This window comes from Ovis canadensis, chromosome 6 (genome assembly GCF_042477335.2).
Source record: "Ovis canadensis isolate MfBH-ARS-UI-01 breed Bighorn chromosome 6, ARS-UI_OviCan_v2, whole genome shotgun sequence".
In the NCBI taxonomy this organism is placed as follows: Eukaryota; Metazoa; Chordata; class Mammalia; order Artiodactyla; family Bovidae; genus Ovis; species Ovis canadensis.
In genome coordinates, this window is record NC_091250.1 from 112499591 (window position 1) to 112514586 (window position 14996).

The 14996-nt window shown below is 38.7% G+C and overlaps 1 protein-coding gene across 1 annotated transcript in view; it reads right to left on the minus strand.

Moving 5' to 3' along the window:
• The window catches only part of PRKG2 (protein kinase cGMP-dependent 2), a 132402-nt gene that overhangs the window by 28694 nt on the left and 88712 nt on the right, over positions 1-14996 (minus strand). Inside the window, exon 15 of the mRNA XM_069593207.1 lies at positions 1835-1998. Within this exon, the coding sequence (XP_069449308.1) occupies positions 1835-1998 (164 nt within the window). The remainder of the gene's footprint in view (positions 1-1834; positions 1999-14996) is intronic.

Consider the following 14996-nt stretch of genomic DNA (forward strand, 5'->3'; position numbering starts at 1 on the left):
CGTTAAAAAGAATTCATTTGAATCAGTTCTGATGAGATGGATGAAACTGGAGCCGATTATACAGAGAGAAGTAAGCCAGAAAGAAAAACACCAATACAGTATACTAACACATATATATGGAATTTAGGAAGATGGCAATGACGACCCTGTATGCAAGACAGGGAAAGAGACACAGATGTGTATAACGGACTTTTGGACTCAGAGGGAGAGGGAGAGGGTGGGATGATTTGGGAGAATGACATTCTAACATGTATACTATCATGTGAATTGAATCGCCAGTCTATGTCTGACGCAGGATGCAGCATGCTTGGGGCTGGTGCATGGGGATGACCCAGAAAGTTGTTATGGGGAGGGAGGTGGGAGGGGGGTTCATGTTTGGGAATGCATGTAAGAATTAAAGATTTTAAAATTTAAAAAATAAAAAACTAAAATTAAAAAAAAATAAAATAAAATAAAAAAATAAAAATTCATTTGTATAAGGCACATGTGTTTAATAAAAAACGTGTCTCATTTGGAGTCAGAAGACCTGAGATTAAATCCCAGGTCTTAGTGAGTAGATCTCTGATCCAGTCTTCTAATCCATAACATTTAAATCATAAAATAATCATAATACAAATTTAAACCTTAAGATAACAAAAATTCCTGCTTTAACTTCTATATAAGTTTGTGAAAACAAAACTAGATAAAACAGATGCAAGTGCTTTGGAAGCTGGCAAAGGCTTTACAAATGTGAGGTAATATGTGTTTGTGCACATATGTGTATAAGTGTGTGTGTGTGGGCATGACTGTTTGGGATCTTGAATTCATTAATATACAGCTCTTTATCACTTCAGGAACGACAATCCAATTTTAACTTGTAAAACTCCTGCTGTGTCTGGTCTCTGTTCATCAGCACCTCTAGAAAGCAGTTGACAAGGGGATTAAAATTTAAATCCAGCAACGCTTCCTTCTCTTAGCATTTCTGGTTAATGATTTATGGGGAAGAAGGAAGAATATGGTTAAATTTAATTGATCAATGGATTTAATGGAAATACATCTGCTATTTTCTCAACTGAAAAAAATACATGAGGAAATAATAACAGCCCACGACTTCAACTCTCCCTCTTATTTTGATGATGAAGTCCCCAAACTTTCACTTAATATAGTGAAAGTATAGTTAAGTATTAATTATAATTAATATAAAAGTATATAGTTATATATATACCATATATACATTAGTATATTGGTATATAATACTATATAGAAGTATATATTAGGTAAAATTATACTTAATATAAAAGTATATAAAGTATTAATTATATAGTATCTATAACAACAGGCCTTGCCCCTCTAGGTGCATGCATGAGTGCTAAGTCATTTCATTTGTGTCCTAGTCTTTGCAACCCTACAGATTGTAACCTCCCAAGCTCTGTTGTCCATGGGATTCTCCAGGCAAGAATACCGGAGTGGGTTGCCATGCCCTCTTCCAGGGGATCCTTCCAATCCAGGGATCGAACCTGTGTCTCTTTGTCTCTTGGATTGGCAGGAGGGTTCTTTACCGCAAGCGCCACCTGGGGAGCCCTTCGAGGTAAACTATAGCAGTTTTGTGCTCCTTTGCTGTAGCTTCCTGAATATTTTCACCATGTTACAACCTAGAAAGCATGCTATACAGGACATAATGTGAAGAGGAAAAGGCATCATGCTTAATCAAAAACACTTCCAAAATGTTAAATTCTTATATACATATATATATATATATACATATATATATATATGTATTATCATGAGTAAGTTATTTTGCAGTTCTCAGAAGAAGAGGCTGAACACAACTTGAACACAACTTGAAGGTACTTACTTGCCCGTGAGGAGCTCATATACTAGAATTCCCAGGGACCAAAAGTCCACACTGAAGTCATGTCCTTTGTTGAGAATGACTTCCGGAGCTACATACTCTGGAGTTCCACAGAACGTCCATGTTTTCTGTCCAGATCCTATTTTCTTAGCAAATCCAAAGTCAACCTAGAAAAGAAGATTAAAGAAATCTTCAGAGACCGTAAAACTCACATTCTTCTCTAAATCTCCCTTTAACTTCTTAAGGGTTTCCCTGATAGCTCAGCTGGTAAAGACTCCATCTGCAATGCAGGGGACCCTGGTTCAATTCCTGGATTGGGAAAATCCACTGGAGATGGGATAGGCTACCCATTCCAGTATTCTTGGGCTTCCCTGTGGCTCAGCTGGTAAAGACTTCACCTGCAATGCAGGAGACCCTGGTTCAATTCCTGGGTTGGGAAAGTCCACTGGAGATGGGATAGGCTATGCATTCCAGTATTCTTGGGCTTCCCTTGTGGCTCAGCTGGTAAAGAATCCACCTGCAATGTGGGAGATCTGGGTTTTATCTCTGGGTTGGAAAGATCCCCTGGTGAAGGGAAAGGCTACCCACTCCAGTATTCTGGCCTGGAGAATTCCATGGACTGTATAGTCCAGAGGGTCACAAAGAGTTGGACACAACTGAGCAACTTTCATTTTAACTTCTTCAGTCTTCTTTCTTTGCCTCCACCCTCCCCTTCACACCGCACACACACACACACAGACACTGACCGTCTCATTCAGGGCCAAGGGTAAACCTCACACACACATGGAGAAAGTCCATGCACACATCTCTACACCCAGGACTCCTAGAGGACTAGAGGGTTGGTTTAGGAAGGGGCTGTGTGCTGGGCTCAGTCACTCAGTTGTGTCCAACTCTTTGAGACCCCATGGATTGTATGTAGCCCGCCAAACTCCTCTGTCCATGGGATTACTCAGGCAAGAATATTGAAGTGGGTTGCCATTTCCTTCTCCAGGGGATTTTCCCAACCCATAGATCGAACCTGTATCTTTTGCTGCTCCTGTGTTGGCAGGTGGATTCTTTACTGCTAGTGCCACCTGGGAAGCCCTTTAGGAAGGGGAGATCCTTGCAACCAAGGTGAAGTTCAGGGCAAGCAGACCAGTAATTTTCAATATCAATAGTGGTTCATTAGGAAAAGAAGAGAAGGGGGCAGTGACTGATCCTTTTGCACTTCGTATCATAAAAGGAAATTAAGGATTTGGAAAAGGAACCATTGCTGAGGAAAAAAGGGCTTAAAATTCTAGACAGTCTTCAAAAACTTTGTGCACAATGCCTGCACCTTCTCAATGCTGGGAGTCAGAAGTAGAAGCCAGGATCATGCCATCTCAACTTTGGCTGGACTCTGACACCCTCAGTCCCTCTCAGGGTGGCGGGGTGACGGGTAGCACTTGGATTAACTTATTTATTCTGAAAAAATACAGTCAGCACTTACAATCGGCCGAGCTCTATGCTATAGATACAAAATGGACTAAAAGAACTTCGGAGTACTGGGATTGCTTAAACAGACACGTGAGAATAATAAAATGCCACATGAGACATGATACAGAAGATGATATAAAGTATAAACTCAGAGAACCAAAGGCATGGACTTCCGGAACATCAGGGAGAAGATGGCTGGGAAAGGTACCATTAGGAGCTGACAGCTGAGCTCAGTGCTGACTGAGCGTTGGGAACCCTCCCAGCGTGATGTATGGGTACTACCCTCATCTGGCTTTTCAGAATAGGTCCCTCCACTTCTCTGAGACTCTATTCAATGAATTCTGCACACAGAATAGAGACTGGGAATAAGACTGGAGCACAGAAGACCCGCTCTTTGAATTGAGGCTGTGTATATGACTGAAGTCCTGCCCTGCAAAACAAACAGTTGGTTTCCTTCCACAGGGGTGACTTCGCATGTACCTTTCATCTCCAAATACATACAGACATTATTTTAGCAAAACCACCCTCCACCGCCCTCAAGTAAACACACAAATTATACTTGGGCTTCAACATGCACATTTTAATAGCTTCATTACACATGAACTATCTCAATAATATGGCAGTAATATTGACTAAAAAAATTAAATAAATCAGCTTAACATCAAAATAGACCCTCATCTAAAAAAGACATGAATTAGTCAACTATAAAATCCAGCCCTCATTTCTTTATTCAAGTATTAATATTTAAAATACTTGTCTTACTTTTAAAAGTCTCTTAGAAATTGATCTTTTTACTGATGCTTTTTGTTACATATTAGAAATTTTTCCTAATATTTCCTCATTAGAAAGAGGGAATTTGAACAACCTAATTTGAAGCAGGTTTTAGCTGTTTTCTTTCATCTACCCAAAAGGACTCACAATGATTATACCTAAGAGATGGCTGGGAATATTATGAAATTAAAATTTGCAATTTACTGAGACTAGCATATCTACTTACTCCTGAGAGGAAGAACCAATATGAAAATCCTAGCTAATTTTTTAAAGACAAATTTAGGAGACAAGAAAACAAGGCTTATAACTACATTTTCACAAATGCATATGGAAATATTATATTTTGTTGTTTTATAACAGCCTTTCAACTCATTTTTTAAATTGCAAGTAAGTTTTCCTTTTAATGATGACTGAAAGTTCATTAGATACTGAAGATACACTTTTAAAAGTGATACATTTTGAGTGTCTGGTTTTGCTTTTGTACTTACATACTAACTGAAAGAGATGGCAGTAATTACATTAAAATCTAAGATTTATGAAAATTTCCCACTTTCTTTATTTCCTTTGATCTTATCAGCTTTAGTCTAAACCATCTGGTTGGAGAAAATCAACACTCAGACCTCTCTAAAGTGAGGTGCCAAATAGAAGTTCCCAGATCTTCTGATGTGACATTCTGTGTATTTTCTATAAAAATCCACACTACCTCTGTCTTGAACCAGCATGGATACCACCACAAAGCTTCAAACTTTTATTTAACCCTTTCTCTTCTAGGCAACAGAAATGTAAGTTCTTTCCTTTATTCAATGAATATTTATTGAAAACCACTATGTACCAAACGCTAGGGTACAGACAAAGCCCCCAATCTTCTTAGAGTTTACATTTAAGAGAAAGAAAGAAAGCATAAATAAAAATATATTATCATATAACCAATAAGGACCTACTTATTGTTCCCTACAAGTTCCCTATAAGTTCCCTACTGTGTAGCACAGGAACTCTACTCAGTATTTCATAATAACCTACAAGGAAAAAGAATCTGAAAAAATCAAAATGACTTTGCTGTACACCTGAAACTAACACAACATTGTAAATCAACTATACTTCAATTAAAATTTTGACAATATATAATAGCATATATAATATTACCAGACAGTAATGTATGTTATGGAGAAACACATAAACAGGTACTGAGATCAATACAAATTACACTCTAAACAGGGTGATCAGAAAAGCATCTCTGGGGAGGTAGCATTTATGCAGATTTGAGCAGAAATCTGCATGAAATGAAAATGAAAGCTCTGTAAAAAAAATCTGAGCAAGAGTGATCCTGACAGATAAAGAGCTAGCACTAAGGCCCTAGCCTTCGGGAACACGCGTGGTGAAGATCAAGGATTGCCAAGAAGGCCACTGTGGCTGGGCCATAGTGTGTGAGGAGAAGAGGCAGGAAGTGAGGGCAAAATCGTGGAGTTGCCCAGCAAACCACAGAAAGAACTTCAGACTTTTTTTCTAGGAGGCCATTGGAGGATTAAGAGAAGAGGTGTGCAAGACATGACTAATGTTTCAAAAGCATCATTCTAGAAGAAAAGAAAATAGAGACCTCCTCTTTTTTTTTAATTTATTTATTTTAATTGGAGGCTAATTACTTTACAATATTGTATTGGTTTGCCATACATCAACATGAATCCGCCACAGGTATACATGTGTTCCGCATCCTGAACTCCCCTTCCTCCTCCCTCCCCGTACCATCCCTCCGGGTCGTCTCCTCTTTTTATAAAAGCTTTTTTTTTCCTAGCAGAACCGAGCTTTTAAGAAGAATCTCTGGAGAAGCTACACTCGGGTTTTCCCTTGTCGCTATTAAATTCTCATTATGAACGGCAACTGAACATTATGCTGAAAGCTTAAAAACATTGCCTCTGAAGATTTTAATAAACCAGAAGGTTCTAGGATGTTTCTATACTTATAGCAATGATTGGTTCTTTCAGAAAGAAAAAAAGAAAAAAATTAGCACTGTGGCTTGATGGAGCTGGTATCCAGTAAGTGCTAACTTTTTCCCAGAAGTTTCTCTCCGGGACAGAAAATTTGTCAGATATTGGTTCTCTTGGTCATATAAAAAAAGGATACAAAATGACCAGTCTAATTAAGCCAGATGATTCATGGGACACAACATTCCAAAAAAAATATTTATGTGGCATTTTTAGGGCACTTTCTTTGCCCAAGTCTAGACAAGGGTAAAATGGAATCTGTTTATTCTGTCCACCAATAACCAAAGAGGATTTCATGTTCTTGTGATACTAAGGTCCATCCACTGAAATGGAAATAGTGGACGGCTTCCACTGAGGCAACAGCAGGTGAAATAGGCAAATGTATGGGATGCATGAGTCTTTCACAACATCCCATTTTTTCTGGAGCTCTGGTGACTCCCCTGAAAGACTTAGAGTGCTTAGTCAAAAATAGAAAGGATAACAGGGTGCTTTGCATACATAAGAGCAAACAAAACAATCAAACTGCGGACTTCCTCAGTGGTCCAGTGATTAAGAATCCACCTTGCAACGCAGGGGACGCAAGTTCAATCCCTAGTCAAGGAACTAAGAGCCCCCATGCCTCGAAGCAACTAAGTCCCAGTGCTCTGGAGCCTGCATGCCACAACTAGAGGGTCCATGGGCCACAATGAATGATCCTGAATTGTGCAACTAAGATCCCCATGTCACAAGACCTGATTCAAGCAAATAAAAACAAAATCACTGGAAGTTCACCTCACATGACGCTGCCTCTTTGAAACTTTCCTTGAATTTACAGAACCAATTCCTTTCTCTTACTCAGTTCTTTAACAGATTCTGTTCCACAATTACCTCCCCTTTGGCACCATCTTCTAGTTGCCTGGGAATAAATCTAGCTCCTTGGGGAGAGGCATCGCATTCTAATAATTTTTTACCCCCTACAGCATCTGTAGCACAATGGATGTTCAACATGTGTTTGGTGACAGAATCTGAATGAAGCGATAACTCTTAACATGTTTCAATATGATGTATTTGTATAATCTTCATCAAAAATGAATTAGCGACTATATGCTGATGTTAAAGATGACAAAATGAAAGTCTAGGGAGGTTATGGAAACTTGAGATGAGACTGTAATCAGGGTCCAAAGTAACCTTCCCATTATATGTAAATTCATGAGTAAGTAGATTTTTAAGGGAAAAGGAACAACGTATGTTAAGCCCATTGGTGGGATAAGCTTCACTGTCACTTAATAAGTACAGATAATAACGGTCTGGCAAAAAGTACACAGTTAGAGTCAACGATTACTTTTAGTTTTCAAGTTCGGAAATGCTTGACACACATAAAACAATGTGACATATATGCAAATTTTAAGGCATGAACATAAAAACACCCCTGTGTCCACCTCCAGTTTAGTAATTAGGACAGAACCGATACAGAAGCACTCTTTGTTCCTGCCACACTGTTCTCCTGCCACACTGTCCTCCTACCCCTTGCCAAGAGGTCACCATTACCCTGACTTTTGTGTTTATCATTTGCTTGCCTTCACTTCTAATTTTCCCACATATTCAATTATCCTTACATGATCCAGTCTATACTTGTAGAAGCTGCTTCAGTCATGTCCAACTCTTTGCAACCCTAGGGACTGTAGCCTGCTAGGCTCCTCTGTTCATGGGATTCTCCAGGCTAGAATACTGGAGAATGATATATAGTTGTAATTTTTAAAACTTTTAGATAAATCTTATCAATTCTTGGACAAATTGCCTTTTTTCACTCAAAACTGTATTTTTGAATTAGCCCATATTGGAATGTGTTTATACTGCTATATCACACACCATTGAAAGAATATGCTATAAATGTTCAAAATTTTTGAAAACTGATTTCCCATCATGATGCCATAGATGGAAATTTGTCTTATATCTATTAGTGTGTTATCACAAAGAAAAGTTTCTATCAGCATCATTTCCCATCTTGCTTACTGGACATGTGTAAGGTAGAGCTTCTGGGTCAATGATATGGTATGTTCAACTTCACTACACATTTTCAAGTTAATTTCCTTAGGTACTATATAAGCAACTCCTTCACCAGCAGCAGTGTTTAAGAGTTCCTATTGTCCTATATCCTCAGCATCCTTTAGTGACATCAACTTTTTTTTTTGGCCACCTATAAGCTTTTCTGCTGGTAAAGAATATGCTGGCAATGCAGGAGACCTGGGTTCAACCCCTGGGTTGGGAAGATCCCTGGCAAAGGTCATGGCAACCCACTCCAGTATTCTTGCTGGAGAATCCCCATGGACAGAGGAGACTGGCAGGCTGTTGTTGTAAGGGGTTGCAAAGAGTCAGACATGAGCGAATAAGCCACTTAATATTATATCAGTTAGTTTAGTCACTCAGTCATGTCCAATTCTTAGTGATCCCATGAACCACACAGCACACCAGGCCTCCCTGTCCATCACCGACTCCTAGAGTCCACCCAAACCTATGCTCATTCAGTCAGTTATGCCCTCCAACCATCTCATCCTCTGTCATTCCCTTCTCCTCCTGCCCTCAATCTTTCCCAGTGTCAGGGTCTTTTCAATTGAGTCAGCTCTTTGCATCAGGTGGCCAAAGTATTGGAGTTTCAGCTTCAGCATCAGTCCTTCCAATGAACACCCAGGACTGATCTCCTTTAGAATGGACTTGTTGGCTCTCCTTGCAGTCCAAGGGACTCTCAAGAGTCTTCAACACCACATTTCAAAAGCATCAATTCTTCGGCGCTCAGCTTTCTTTATAGTCCAACTCTCACATCCATACATGACCACAGGAAAAACCATAGCCTTGATTAGACAGACCTTTGTTGGCAAAGTAATATCTCTGCTTTTTAATATGCTATCTAGGTTGGTCATAACTTTCCTTCCAAGGAGTAAGCGTCTTTTAATTTCATGGCTATAATCACCATCTGCAGCGATTTTGGAGCCCAGAAAAATAAAGTCTGACACTGATTCCACTATTTCCCCATCTATTTCCCATGAGGTGATGGGACCGGATGCCATGATCTTCATTTTCTGAATGTTGAGCTTTAAGCCAACTTTTTCACTCTCCTCTTTCACTTTCATCAAGCTATGGTTTTTCCAGTAGTCATGTATGGATGTGAGAGTTTGACTATAAAGAAAGCTGAGCACCAAAGAATGGATGCTTTTGAATAGTGGTGTTGGAGAAGACTCTTGAGAGTCCCTTGGACTGCAAGGAGGTCCAGCCAATCCATTCTAAAGGAGATCAGTCCTGGTGTTCATTGTAAGGACTGATGCTAAGGCTGAAACACCAATACTTTGGCCACCTGATTTGAAGAGTTGACTCACTGGAAAAGACCCTGATGCTGGGAGGGATTGGGGGCAGGAGGAGAAGGGGACAACGGAGGATGAGATGGCAAGATGGCATCACCAACTCAATGGACATGAGTTTGAGTGAACTCCAGGAGTTGGCGATGGACAGGGAGGCCTGGCGTGCTGCAATTCATGAGGTTGCAAAAAGTGGGACACAACTGAGCAACTGAACTGAACTGAATAGTCTAGTGATTTATAAACTGTATTATATTGTGATTTTAATTTGCACTGCTGCCCTGCTAGTAATTATTTTGAGCTAAATCATTATAATTTGTTCTGATATCAGAGAGAGTTCCCCTCTCCCATGTCTCTTCTGCCCTCAGAAATTTCTTGGCTGCTCTTGGCCGTTGGTCAGTCTGTATAAACTCTAGAATCAGCTTTTGCCAAGCTTCAGGGAAAGCTCTCCTGGAATTCCACTGGTAGTGGATCAAATCTGCAGATGCTTTTGGAAACTATTGATACCTTTCGAATGTTGACTCCTCCTATTTTTGAACTTTGTACATCTTTCTGAGTGAATAAGGGTAATGCTGCTGCTGCTGCTGCTGCTGCTGCTGCTGCTGCTGCTGCTGCTGCTGCTGCTGCTGCTAAGTCGCTTTAGTTATGTCCAACTCTGTACGACCCCACAGACGGCTGCCCACATGGCTTCCCCGACCCTGGGATTCTCCAGGCAAGAATATTGGAGTGGGTTGCCATTTCCTTCTCCAATATCCACAGCAACAAACATCAAGAAAGTATAAACCCTTAAACTCTACATTAATTTCCTTCTTCCTCACATAATGGATTTTCCTGAGCAGTAGTAAATCTCCAAGTAGTAGCTCAGGGACACAGACTCCTTCCTTCTGAAGGCTCTGCCAATCTCCAGTTGGCTGTATTAATTGGCCGTAAGCCAGAAAGACTGAACAGAAGTCAGCTGCACCACACACCATCAGCCCAGGTCTGACGGTAGTGCCCAGCAGGTCAGCTCACATTTCATGAGATAGAACTATGAAACACCATCACAATGAGCCATACAAAAGGCAGGCGATGGGGGAGGATGCTCTAGCTCTGTGCCCTGAAGAAGAGAGAATGAATCTATTATTTTAGGGCTTTTAGTATCTTTCCATAACTTTGTATAAGCTTCTCAATAAAGCTTCTACACATTTTCCAGATTCATTCCTAGATACATAGTTTATTTATATGATATGTATGCTTTTTGTAAATGGCATTTGTATTCCTATTTATCAACTATGCTTCTGGTATTTAAAAATACACTGAGTTCTTGCTTTATTAATCTCACATTTAGCAACCATATTGAACTTTCTGCTAAATTCTGATAATTTTCTGTTATATGCTGGATTTCTACAGTTAATCATATCACATGGGAAAATAGGTTTTGTTGTTTATGTTCTGATCTGTCTTTAAATTTTGTCTATATCTGACTGCACTGGGTAGAACTTCTGGTAAAATACTGACTAGAAGTACTTATACCACGACTTTTAAAAGCATAACTTCAAATGTTTCATCATTATGGCTACTCTAAATTTTTGTTAGGTATCTTTCATTGGATTAATAAAATTTATTTATATTCCTAGTTGCTAAGAGAATTTATCATGACTGAATGTAGAAACACCAAAATTGCCTCTGTAGCTATTGAGGTCATTATTATATGTAATTGTTTTTATTTTTTAATCTATTAAGTGGTGACCTGGTTAGATAAAATTTTTAATGTTAAAAGCAATGCTTGCTTTGCTGAAATATAGCCAGCCTTAGTTATGATTTGTATTAACTGTAGTATTCAGTTTGCTAATATTTTGCTTATAAGTTTTATATTTAATTCATGAGTGAGGTTGGACATTAATTTGCCTTCCTTAGGCATTTTGTTTGAAGAGTCAAGTTTACACTAGCTTTACAGAATAAGAAAGAAATTATCTTTTACTGTTTTCTAAAGAATCTGTATAAAATTCATATTGAAAATCCTTGAAGTAAATTTTCTAGATTTCATGTGTTATGGACTGAATGTTTGTGTCTCTCTAAAATTCCTCTTGAAACTCTAGTCCTCACTGTGATGATATCTGGAGGAGGGGTCTTTAGGAGTAATCAGGTCATAAGGGTGAGGCCCTCATGAATCAGATTTGTGCCCTTAGGGGGGAAAAAAAAAAACCACGAGAAAGATGATCAATCTCTCTCTCTCTCTCTCTCTCTCTCTCTCTCTCTCTCTCTCTCTCTCTCTCTCTCTGCCATGTGAGGACACAGAGAAGATGGCTATCTGCAAACCAGGAAGAGAACTCTCACAGGCCCCAGCCATTTATGTATACTGTATACTATATTAGGGTTTCCCAGGTGGCACTAGTGGTAAAGAACTCCCCTGCCAATGCAGAAGACAAAAGAAATGCTGGTTCAATCCCCGGGTTGAGAAGATCCCCTGGAGGAAGGCATTATATCCCACTCCAGTATTCATGCCTGGAGAATCCCACAAACAAACAAGCCTGGTGGGTACATAGTCCATGTGGTCACAAAGAGTCAGACACGACTGAAGTAACTTAACACACACACATACACACACTTACAGTGTATTATATATAGCAACAGAGTTGCTCAAATAATTTTGAATCCATGTAAATCTCTGCTATAACTATAGTCATGTTCACTCATAACAGCATTTATCTGTAATACTTCTCTTTTTCTTTTGTCCAGTATTTTCACAGTTTGTTAGTTTTATTAGTCTTTTCAGAACATCCTGGTTCTGTATCCTTTTATGTTTAATTAATTCATGCTCTTTATTTTTTCCTTCTCTTTTCTTTTTCCCTCTTTTGCATCTTCTTAAGATGAATGCACATTTAGTTCATTTTTAGGCTTCTTTATTTCCTACTTGAAACGTGAACAGTTATAAACATTATTCCCATTATCATTTAGTTGCAACACATATGTATTGATATGTAGTATTCTCTATTGTGCAACTCGATTCTATAAACTTGTCAAAATCTCTCCTTCACTGATCCTTGAATTATTTTGAAATATCCTTAAAATTCCAACAAGGTGAATCTTTTTAGTGGTTTCTTCCTGATTTTTAAATTTTGTTATTGATTTTTATCTTACATACTTTGATGTCACTGAACAAAACCTTTATGTTCTTATTTTGGAAGTGAGGAGCAAACAGCCCCATGGGCCTTTCATTCATTCTTCTATGCTAAGCAGTGTACTAAGTCTAACAGTAAATACTGCAGCACAGTCTGCTATTATGAGGCCATCAGGGTAGAGGAGCAGAAAGGTCATAAAGAAATAGGTAATAATACCAACATTTAATGTGTTTTCATATACCATACTCAGTAGAAATAAGATTAAGGTATTCTGTGTTCACATGAGGGGTATTATTCAAATGAGTTAAATAGTATAATCATACAGAACATTTATTGATGGAAGACAACTGAAATTTATTGTATTACAACAAAGTTTTTCCTGCAGAAGGCTAGCTACTATATACAAGTTTTTTCCTGCAAAAGGCTAGCTACTGAATAAATTCTGCTTGGGTTGAGAACAAGGTCATTTTTTCATTCTTTAAATACTGTCCTACATCTTAGTATCACCTCTGATTCATTCATGATAACCAGAAGGAGGACTCGATCACGATTGCCTTCAACAGCTCTCCTTGGGCCTTGCAAGAAAAATTTAGGAAAATATTGGATGGGCAGATAAGAGTTAGTGATGTGAGAATCTCCTTGGTCCATTAGTAGTATCTGCTAATCCTTAATCTCCAACCTAGTATTTTTCCCGGAGACAGCTTGGACCACATGGGTCCTTTTAGGACTGAACCAGTGTGGCATTCTCAATCATGAATCAGGGAAGAAGAGTAGAGTTAAGTCTTCCTCCCTCATACAAACACATTCTCTGTAATTAAAACCAACGAGCAAGCCTCTGTAGTCTCTAAGGAGACACTTTGAAAATCCAGACCTTCTTTCAACTTAAGTCTTTTCTCCAGGCTTTAGCTAGTTAGTCTTTGCTGAGGGTGGAGGGGCAGCCTTTCTTTACTATAGTCCTTAGATATCTGACCTCTCACTATTATTGCTAAGAAATGATAAAGGGAGATGAAAATGCCACTTATTAAAATTTGAAGAATAAGGCCAAGGTCATCCTTTAAGGAGTCTTTCATCCTCAAGTTCATTAATGTCCGAGTCTGGGCTGCGCATTGTCCACCAAGATGTGCATTCCTGACATGCTGGGCACTAGACCACTAGACTGCACTGCCCTCATCTCTACTGCGACCCCCTCAGGAACCTTCTAGCAGAAGAAGCGCTGCTAGACTGCCAGCCCAATTTCTTTTTTTTTTTTTAATTTGCTGAAACTTGCTTGATGATCCAATATATGATCAAATGTGGTAAATGGCATCCTGTAAATATTGGGAACAATATTCTACAAATCAATTATATCAAGTTGATTAATCGTCTTGTACATATCTTCTAAAGTTTTAGTGATTTTCAGTCTGAATGTTCTTTCAATTTCTGTGAGAGGTATAGCCATATTTTCCTACAGTTGTTCATTTCTCCTTAGGATTTCTGTCAAATTCAGCTTCTTACTTTTGAAGCATTTTCATAGGTAATTGAAAGATCAAGATTTTTACATCATCATGGTAAAATGAACCCTTTATCATATGGTAACCCTCTCTAGCTCTAGAAATACTTCTTCCCTGATACCAACATAATGAAACCTGCTTTTCAATTTGTTGACTATTTCCCAGACATATTTTTTCTATCCTTTTCGTTTCAGCCTCTCTGTACCCTCATGTTCTGGTCTGTCTCTCATAAACCTCATGCAGCTGGTTTTTATTTTGGGGATCTATTTGGCAGTGTTTGGTTTTTATCTGAACAGTGAAGTCTATTTACATACATTAGATTTCTTTCTCCTTTCAGAGTGTGTTTTCTCTTTGATTTTTTTTTCTAGGCTTCCTGTTCTCCTTTGTTGCCTTCTTTTAAAGTGACTGACATCTTCTTCCACTTCGATTCCAATTACACCTACTCTCAGCTTACAGGCTGCTGTTTTTCAGTTATTTAGCATTTTCTCACTTTAAATACTACATAGTAGTGATAATTATTACATTATCGCATAATTTGGAAAAATCTAACCACATGTTTACCATTTTTCTATAGTCACCACTCCCTACTGTATCTCAAACCTTTCATCAGGGATTTTCCATCTCCCTTAAGCACATGCTTTGGATGTAGGTGGTTAACTCTTTATCTTTGTTGGAAAATGCCTTTATTTCACCCCTTTTGAAAGATAATTTCTCTAGATTTGTAAGTCAAGTTTGTTGGTTATTTTCTCTCACAATTTTAAGATATTATTCCATTGCATCCTGGTTGCTATGGTTGCTGTTGAGATGTCAACTGAAAGTATAATTTTTACTCCTTTATGTGCAAACTGTTATTTCTCTTTGATAGCTTTTAAAACTTCCTCTTAGTTTTGGTTCTGCACCATATTATAATAGCCACCATCCAAGATAGCCTCAATGCTCCCCTTCTCCTGGTATTCAGAGGTGACCTCCCTTACAGTGAATCAGGCCAACGGAAGACAGGGAAGTGCCAGTGTGACTCTGAGCCTTGGAAGGCAGTGTAG